The sequence below is a fragment of the Mandrillus leucophaeus genome, unplaced genomic scaffold (assembly GCF_000951045.1).
Source record: "Mandrillus leucophaeus isolate KB7577 unplaced genomic scaffold, Mleu.le_1.0 Scaffold35, whole genome shotgun sequence".
In the NCBI taxonomy this organism is placed as follows: domain Eukaryota; kingdom Metazoa; phylum Chordata; class Mammalia; order Primates; family Cercopithecidae; genus Mandrillus; species Mandrillus leucophaeus.
Window position 1 is genome coordinate 819,423 of NW_012103698.1, and position 10,043 is coordinate 829,465.

A 10,043-nucleotide genomic window follows, 5' to 3' on the forward strand; every position below is an offset into this window, starting at 1 on the left:
TCCCAGGTTCAAGTGATTCTCCTGCCTCAGCCTCCTGAGTAGCTGGAATTACAGGTGCCCACCACCACGCCCAGCTAATTTTTTGTATTTTTAGTAAAGGCGGGGTTTCACCATATTGGCCAGGCTGGTCTCAAACTCCTGGCCTCATGATTCACCTGCCTTGGCCTCCCAAAGTGAGATTGACTTCTTAATAAAAACAAAGGTATGGAAAGTGCTTGAGAGTTGAGGATCCCTTTAATAGCTACAAAGTTGCTTGAAATGTTTGTTCTAATTCATTCTTGTGTGGCACTGATGGTAATGGAATTGGTAATACTAATGCAAGGTATAGTGTATCGTGGATAATAGATATGTGCAGCTGCTTGGAAAATAAAATTGAATTTGCCAGAAAAGACAATCGCTAAGTGTATTTATGTCTATGGGGAATCTGTGTCCTTAATTAGATATAAGTATTAACAAATTTAATATAGAAGTTTGGGAGGCCAAGGTGGGCAGATCACAAGGTCAGGAGTTCGAGACCAGCCTGGCCAACATAGTGAAACCCCGTTTCTACTAAAAATACAAAAATTAGCTGGGCATGGTGGTATGCGCCTGTAGTCCCAGCTAATTGGGAGGCTGAGGCAAGAGAATCACTTGAACCTGGGAGGCGAAGGTTGTGGTAAGCCAAGGTCACACCACTGCAGTCCAGCCTGGGCAACAGAGTAAGACTCCGTCTCAAAAAAGATACATATATATAGAGAGAGAGAATTTGGAAGAGATTGAACACCTGTGTACTATTTCAAGAAATTATTTGGTAATATAATGCTATCAATACCTAATGAAATGTGGAGTCATCATTTTGTCTGTAATACGTATCTAATCTGTGATATCCCTCTCCCTACCAAACCTTTTGTTTTCATGAAGATTTCAAGTACTGACAATTTAAAAATGTTCATTTTAGTAAATTATCCCTTTCCTCTTGGGTTAAATTTTAAAAATATCTCCCTCACCCCCTTCCTTTGGTCCCTTTGTTCTGCGCTGACTTTTTCCCCTTCATCCCGAACTTTATGAGTAGGAAAAGTGGGCATTTTTATGGATTATCAATCCTTTAACTTTTTTTGCATGGAGTTGAGAAGCTTAACAAGTGATTCCTTTATAAAACAGGGAGAAAAGTGTTTTTTCTTGATTCTTTTCTTTACCTTGTTCCTGTTCTGATAAGCCAAAATTGCTTTAATGAGAACTTGACCAACATATAATAGGAAGAGTATACTGTGATCTTAAATGCTGTGCTCCAGTTAATTTGGTTTCCTATGGTGTCATTATAAATTGAAAATAGTAAAGCCATTTTTCTCAGTGTGTAGCACTCTGCCAAGCATTTAAACTCATTTGGTTTGATTCAATGTTGCTTTATTTTATGTTATCTAGTCATTTACTTTGCCTTGAAAAGAATTTCTCTTCTTTTCCTGATAGATTCTTATAAAAGTTTAGAAATACTAGGTTTTCCAATTAATTTTATTAAAGAATTATGTCAACATTGGAATCTGTGAAAGTACATTATTTTTAAGATAAATGTAAGTATTTTCAGAGATTATAATAGCTACATAAGCATTTTCAAAGTAGCGAATAGAAAGAGATTATGTACTTTTATTGTTTTAATTTAGACAGCGGCAATTTCTTCTAAAAGCCTTTCCAGTGTAGTGTCCTTTAACAGTTACTTTGATAACTTGCTTATTTGTTACTCATCTAACCTTGTAGAGGTTATATAGTATATAGCAGTGGTTCTTAACCCTCTTTCCTGCTCTCAGCACACCTGAGGGGTAGAATGCTTTTACTCAGTAATGTAGTTCACAACGATTGTTAATTTGTGAGGTGATGCAGGAGTGCAGCTCTTGGAACTTCCAGAGTTGCTTGTCTAATCTTAAAAGGTTTCCCAGATAATTCTAACATGCTTCTTTTTTCCATACTCTGAATCCCTGATTTGATAATATCTAAAAATAATACACTCCATTTCTCTTTTTCTGGTTCCTTAAACTTTACTTTTTAGAGACAGGGTCTTGTTCTGTTGCCCAGGCTGGAGTGTAGTGGCAGGATCATAGCTTACTATAACCTTGAACTCCTGGGCTCAAGCAGTCTTCCCGCTTGAGCCTTCTCAGTAGGTAGGACCACAGGTGCACACCACTGTACCTGGCTAATTTTTTAATTGTTTGTATTGACAGTCTTGCTATGTAGCCCAAGCTGGTCTCAAACTCCTGGCCTCAAGCAGTCTTCTAGCCTCAGCCCCACAAAGTGCTGGGATTACATGCATGAGCCACCATGCCTTGCCAAATCTTAAAGTTTTAACATAAATAATTCTTAAATAATACAAGGACTTTTAAAAACACTTGAGCCTGGCCAACATGGTGAAACCCAGTCTCTACTAAAAATATAAAAATTAGCCGGGTGTGGTGGGCAGGCGCCTGTAATCTCAGCTACTCGGGAGGCTGAGGCAGGAGAATTGCTGGAACCTGGGAGGCAGAGGTTGCAGTGAGCCGATAGTGCCCCATTGCAGTCCAGCCCGGGCTGACTACAGCGAGACTCTGTCTCAAAAAATGAGCAAAACAAAAAAACACTTGAACTCTGTCATACTGTCTTATTGTTGTTTTACATTTTAATCTTGTTAATATTTATCTCAATACTTCAAAAAAATTACCTTCTTCTGCTTCTTGGGTCACTGTTGAAAACATCTTTGTTACTTTATTTAATTGTTTTTACTTTTTTTTTTTAAGAGATGGAGTCCTGCTCTCTCGCCCTCCCTTGCCCAGGCTGGAATGCAATGGCATGATCTTGGCTCACTGCAACCTCTGCCTTCTGGGTTCTAGCAATTCTCCTGCCTCAGCTTCCTGAGTAACTGGGATTACAGGCATACGCCACCACACCCAGCTACTTTTTTGTATTTTTTAATAGAGACGGGGTTTCACCATGTTGCCCAGGCTGGTCTTGAACCCCTGAGCTTAGGCAATCCACCAGCTTCGGCCTCCCAAAGTGCTAGGATTACAGGCATGAGGCACCGCGTCCGGCCTTAATTTGTCCGTTTTAAAATTTTATTTTATTTTTTATTTTTTGGGAGAGTCTTGCTCTGTTGCCTAGGCTGGAGTATACTGGTATGATCTCGGCTCACTGCAGCCTCGACCTCCTGGGCTCCAGCAATCCTCCCATCTCAGCCTCTTGCGTAGCTGGGACCACAGGTATGCGCCACCACACCTGGCTAATTTTTGTAGTTTTTGTAGAGACGGAGCTTTGCTATGTTGCCCAGGCTAGTCTGGAACTCCTGAATTCAAGCAATTCACCTGTCTTGGCCTCCCAAAAAGTGCTGGGATTACAGGCATGAGCCACCATGCCTAGCCAATTTGTCCTTTTTATTTGAATACTTTTGGTATCTTCTGTCTTTGGAGTCCTGCATTCAAATGTGCCTAGGTGTGGATTTTTAGATATTTATCTGTTTGGGATTTGATGTGTTTCCTAACCAAAATGTTCATGTCTTTCCTCGATTCTGGAAGATTCTCATATTCCCTTTTTCCCTTTATACCCTTTTTGCCCAGTCACCAAATTGATGTATTAGACTTTCTTAGGTTTTCTTATGCTGTCCTTTGTACTTCCTTTTAAGTTCACTACTGGATTTTCTAATTCTTTGTGTCTCTGTGCTGCGTTCTAGATAATTTTTTCAGATCTATTTTCCAATTGATTTTTTTCTGCTGTGTTTGATCAGCTTTTAAACCTGTCCATTGAGTTTTTAATTTCCATAATTGTGCTTTTTATTTCTAGATGTTCTTTTTAGTCATTTTTCAAATCTGGTTGGGTTTTGGTTTGTTTTTATTGAATATGATTCTTTTCTGGTGACTGATTCCATTTTTCATTTTAACATTTTAAACATTCTTTGTATCCTATGATTCCATTTCTGAAATCCTTGGATACTTTTTTCTACTTTTTGTAGCTTCTTTTGACATTAGCTTATTAATACACTTTATAAATCTGAATAATGAACATTTGGTGAGGCTTTTTGTATAGCACTTCTGTGAGGTCTGAATTTAGGGATGTATTTATCCTGAGAGGACAAATTTGCTTCTGTCATTCCTGCAGGGCATGATCACCCTTGGTTTTTCAGACCACACAGGTATATATTTAACCCCCCAGTCTAAATGAGGGACAGGCCTATGGTAACAAATTCTCAGGGCAATTTTTTAAAAACTCATTTTTTTCTTTTGATAGCAGTTAAATTTTACAGAAAACAATTATTATAGTCTAAGGTACACACCAAATACTACACTACGGATGTAACCCTTTTAGGGCCCTAGCTATATGGTGGGGGTGGCATGTATCTCAGTTACAACTCCCGTCCCATGTAGGAGTTTATGCCTGTCCCCTTCCTGGTGGATACGCTGACGACAGATGCCCCCAGAGCGGCCAAAACTTCAGGAGCAGCTTGCTTCCCTTATTTCCACCTTCAAAAAAAAAAAGCTGGGCTGGGCGCGGTGGCTCAAGCTTGTAATCCCAGCACTTTGGGAGGCCGAGACGGGCGGATCACGAGGTCAGGAGATTGAGACCATCCTGGCTAACACGGTGAAACCCCATCTCTACTAAAAAATACAAAAAATTAGCCGGGCGCGGTGGTGGGCGCCTGTAGTCCCAGCTACTCGGGAGGCTGAGGCAGGAGAATGGCGTGAACCCGGGAGGCGGAGCTTGCAGTGAGCTGAGATCGGCCACTGCACTCCAGCCTGGGCCACAGAGTGAGACTCCGTCTCAAAAAAAAAAAAAAGCTTTTAAGAGTTCTCTTTCTTCTAAATGAACACATTAACTAACGGGCTGTTATATTACTTCCAGCATTTCCATGTTTTGGGGTGTCCTTTGTTTCAAAAGGTTTTTCAGTTTATATATTCTGCCATATAGATTGCTGTATTGCTATGTAAATTTATATATATATTTACCATATAATTTTTTGGGAAATCAATTTACATTTTTCACCTAATAAGGTGAAACAAAATGGTTAGGCCTTGACCAATGTAATGTACTCACAAGTAATAGTAATGTAATGTGACTGGATTTTGTTTTGTTTATGAAGGAAATGGGAAGACATGATGACCTTTGGTCCTTATTCTACATGTTAGTGGAGTTTGTGGTTGGTCAGCTGCCATGGAGAAAAATAAAGGACAAGGTAATTTTGGGAATGGAGATGTCAATTTTGGTGGAAGAAATAAAAATTTCTCCTGAATAAACATTTTTGTTGAAAATATACTTATGTATAAGACTTAAAATCTATAAGCACTTTTACTATATCCCAGTATATATATTTTTCTCTCTGAGCTGACATTAGAGATCAAATTAATGTTATGAGATTTTTCTGTGTACATGGAGAATAGACACTAATTGCTTCTGATTAATTTATAGCCTTCCATCTTAGCTTTTAATTTTATTAGTTCTCCCCTTTGTTTTGGTAAGTCAAGTAAGCTTTTAGTTTTTGATTGTCACATTATATTGTTTGATTTAGAAAACTGTAAACACATGTGTTGATAAAGAAAAGTAGATCAGATTTAAGATAAATTATTTTGAGATGGGTGCAATGGCTCACATCTATGATCCTAGCACCTTGGGAGGCTGAGGCAAGAGGATCATTTGAGCCCAAAAATTCGAGACCAGGCTGGATAACATAGCAAGACCCCCATCTTTACAAAAAATTTTTAAAAATTAGCTGGGCATGGTGGCATGTGCCTGTAGTCCCAGCTACTTGGGAAGCTGAGGCAGGAGAATCACTTGAGTCTCAAAGGTTGAGGCTACAGTGAGTTGTGATCATGCCATTACACTTCAGCCTGGGCGACAGAGCAAGACCCTGTCTCAGAAAACTAAATTAAATAATTTCTTTTGGGGACTATCAATATACTGATGCAGAACTCTGTAGTACTTGTTTGGTTCTGCATAATAGTTTTTTTCCATTTTAAAACATTGTACATTAAGCTGTTAGTAAGAGCTCAGTTCTTGCTTTATACTTAATTACCCACTATCTCATTCCCTAGTATATACCCTTGAGACGGCTACTGAGGGGCTCTTAATGCCTAACCGCCAAGAGAAATTGACTGTAGCTCTTTTTCTCTTTACTTCCCAGGAGCAAGTAGGCTCTATTAAGGAGAGATATGACCACAGGCTCATGCTGAAACATCTCCCTCCAGAATTCAGCATCTTTCTAGACCATATCTCTTCTTTGGATTATTTTACAAAACCAGACTACCAGGTAACCATCTTTGTGAGTTCTGTGGGTTAGTTATTTTCTCTCTTAGTCTCTGCTTTCACTTATTGTAGCTTTGAAGGTGTTATAAATGAGTAGGGGAGGTCCTTAGAATAAGACTGTTTTAATACATCCTGAGAAACATGGTGAAATTAACTTGTGATGGGAGTGTCAGTGTGTGTGTTATGTTTCATCCCTCTGGATGGACTTAACTTCATTAGAGTTTTAGGTCTGTTCATCTTGTAACAAATTTTACTGTTCCTGCCTGATTCTTTCGGCATATAGAACTGCTGATAGTTGAAATTATGTAAATTCTATAGCTAATTTTTTGACCAGAAGGAAATGTCCAACTAGGTAATGCATCTGTCAAGGGCTTTAGGGCAGCATATCGTATGTTAATATGCTGTGGGACAGCGGTCAATGAAAATTGGCTCCATTTTGTCTGTGGTCAGAGAATCATTTCCTTAGAGCATCAGTTAATGAGCCTTAGAAGGCTCTACTTGGTCTACTATAAATTGCATCCCTAACCCCAACCAGTGGTATTTCAGAAGATTCTGTTGCTCTCAGGGAGAATTTGGTCAGGGCTTAATACCAAATAATTGCTACCACTGCAAACATAAATGCAGCCACACACACAGTAATAAGAATTATATTATATATATATATTATATATATAAACTATATATGTATATTAGTATATCATTCTTACAAAGGACAACACATAGACTGCATGAGAATGGTAGTTCAATTCTAAAGTGTTGTCAGTGTTGTGCAGTCAAAAGACTAAGAGGTATCTATAGCACAGTGAATGTATTTGCATATAGTAATCATTTCTCTGTGAAATTGCTGCTTTTGTATAAGATACAAACAGGATATAAAGCAAAGAGGCAACATACAGCCATGAGTCCTTAGAGACCTTAAATGGGTGAGCTTGTCTTCTCACGCATATGCCAATTTGTGTTGTAAACAATAGGGACTGCCTAACAAATTGAGAAGATACACTGTGTGTGAGTTGTTTTTGTATGTGTTCTTATATTTACCTTTTGTATGTATTTTCTGAAATGTATAGAGTTCACGTTACTTAAAGCAATGAAATTATACCTGTAAGACTAGATTCAAGAGGAGGTGAAAAATGTTCCAACTTTCCCATCTTGAGTGCTAATAATTTTTTACTGACAAAATTTGCATAGGGGAATTTAGGACAGTAAAAGACTTCGATCACATTCTCTTCTTAGTTAAACCTACGTCTAAAGAAGACTATCATATTTACCAGCTAAAGTTTGAAACTTAGATCTATGATTATTTTAAACTAACAAATTATTGTTCTCAAGTTTTTCAGTTGGACATTCTCCTAAGGGCTTTTCTGTCACTTAATAACAAAGCAAAGTATGGTAATTTTCCATTTTTGGAAGAAAGAGAACAGGCATAACATTACTTTGTTTCACAGATTCTGTAAATAATCCAGCTCTTTCCTGCTCTGATCTTTCATAAGCAGTGAGTGAGAACAGAGGGCAGGTGGACAGGAGAAGGATAATTGAAAAAAGATGTTGATGTAAGTGATGGGTGTGTTCTAATGACTTGTATCAATATGCCATCAGGTTTCAGAACCCTGAGCTTTGCAGCTTCTGCCACTTGTTTTTCTGCTCAGTCTTCATCTTGAGAAAAATAACTACTTTTAATCTGAATGGTCTTGTGAACTAATGCTGTCCCTGTGATTAATTTTGCAGTTTGAGATTCATTCCTGAATTTGATTTTACTTACTGTTCTTTCAAGATTTTATTTTCTTTATTTAAAAACATTTTTTGAGACTGGGTCTCGCTCTGTCAGCAAGGCTAGAGTGCAGTCGGTGCAGTCACGGCTCAGTGCAGCTTCAGCCTCCAAGACTCAAGTGATTCTCCCACTTTAGCCTCCTGAGTAGCTTTATGTACAAGTGTGCACCATGCCTGGCTTTTTTTGTTGTTTTTGTTTTTTTTTTTAAAGCAGAGATGAGGTCTCCTTATGTTGCCCAAGCAGGTCTCGAACTCCTGGCCTCAAGCAATCCTTCTGCCTTGGTCTTCCAAAGGGCTGAGATACTCAGCATGAAGCCACCATACCTGGTCTTTTCTTTCAAAATTTTAGATTTTTCATGGGACAACCAGTAAAGTTAAAAACAACAATAAACCTTCATCAACAAGCAAAAAGCATATCCATGTTTAGTATAACTGCTTCCCTAGCTACATCAAAGGTCAAATAGCAATAATATGTTTCCAGCTTCGTCTATTCTGAGCTAAGACCAAAGTCAATTTTTTTGTTATAGTCAAAGTGTTAAATGATGCAGTTTTACAGAGCCACTTTCACTTTGTGTATATTTTATAAATCTTTAAAAATTAGAATATCTTGCCATAGAATGTTATTACTTCAACATGTTGCACATGGCTGACACCTCATCCAATAGCTGCTATTGTTCACTCTGACATCAGGTGTGGACCTAGAGAGAATAGCTATTTTGTTTTCTACCAGGAATCTTTTATGTGTCTCTCACTTTACAATAAAGGCTGAAATTTGCTTTTGAGAAGTTTTATATTATTTTGTGAAATTATGTATTGTGTTTTCCTAACTAGCTTTTAAATCCTGGAGAAACAACTATGTCTTATTTTTTTAACCCCATATTACACCTGGCACCTAAATTTTCAACAAATGTTAGGTAAATTTAATTGAGTCTTTACCAACAGTTTCCTACACAGAGAATACAAGAAAAATTAACCCTATAAGTGATTAAATACTGTTTTCTGTCTGTTAAAATAAATGTGAAGTTATCAGAATTATAAACAAGATTAAAGCAGATATGTTCCTATAAATATTGTTTTTGTTAGATTCTGAATATTATAACAACTATAAGAGACAGAGTGTTTCAACCACAGTGGTTCATGCTTGTAATCTCAGCACCTTTGGGAGATTGAGGCAGGAGTATCACTTGAAGCCAGGAGTTTGAGACCAGCCTGGGCAACACAGTAAGACCCTGTTTCTACAAAAAACAAAACAACAACAACAAATAACAAAAAAATTAGCCAGGTGTGGTGGCATGCACCTGTAGTCCCAGCTACTTGGGAGGCTGAGATGGGAGGGTTGCTTGAGTGAATCAAGGCTGCAGTGAGCCATAATTGTGCCACTGCACTCCAGCCTGAGTGACAGAGTGAGACTCCATCTCAATAACAGTAGTAACAATAATAGGATCACATGATCCTGATAAGAACACAAATATCTTTATTAGAGTATTCAAATTATGTTAAACATCACTTAGCAAGTTGAGAAGACTAATGAAATCCATAAATATTCACACTGTTGGTGAAACTGAAACTAAAATGTGTATCTCAACCAGTTCACCCACTGCTACAGCATTGCTAATATCAGAGGATAGGATAGAGAGGAAATGCAAAGCTAAGCAAGCTTCATTAATCTTCTTAATATACTTTCCGGGTTTAGGAATGGGACTGTTTAAATGTAGATTACGTCAAAATGCAGTAGATTTGCCTCTTGCTTTGGGGGACATAGAGCAGTTGTAGGATCCTCTGACTCTGATAACATCTGAATTACATTTTTCTGAGGGCACAGATGCTACTTGTGAGGCAAACAAGAAAAAAGGTTAAGCTGAAAACAAGGAGGAACCTCCTATCAAATAGAGTGGTAAAGGAAGGTCTCTTTCTAAAGCTACCATGTAAGGCCAAGGGGTGCCCAATCTTTTGGCTTCCCTGGGCCACATTGGAAGAAGAATTGTCTTGGGCTACACATAAAATACACTAACACTAATGATAGCTGATGAGCCAAAAAAAAAAAA

The 10,043-nt window shown here is 38.1% G+C and overlaps 1 protein-coding gene across 2 annotated transcripts in view; it reads left to right on the plus strand.

Annotated features, from left to right (window-relative positions):
• Positions 1 to 10,043, plus strand: part of TTBK2 (tau tubulin kinase 2) — a 175,728-nt gene that overhangs the window by 91,866 nt on the left and 73,819 nt on the right. For both annotated transcript variants that reach the window (XM_011989224.1, XM_011989225.1), the window contains 2 exons: positions 5,072 to 5,164; positions 6,110 to 6,235. In XM_011989224.1, coding sequence (XP_011844614.1) covers positions 5,072 to 5,164; positions 6,110 to 6,235 — 219 coding nt within the window. The remainder of the gene's footprint in view (positions 1 to 5,071; positions 5,165 to 6,109; positions 6,236 to 10,043) is intronic.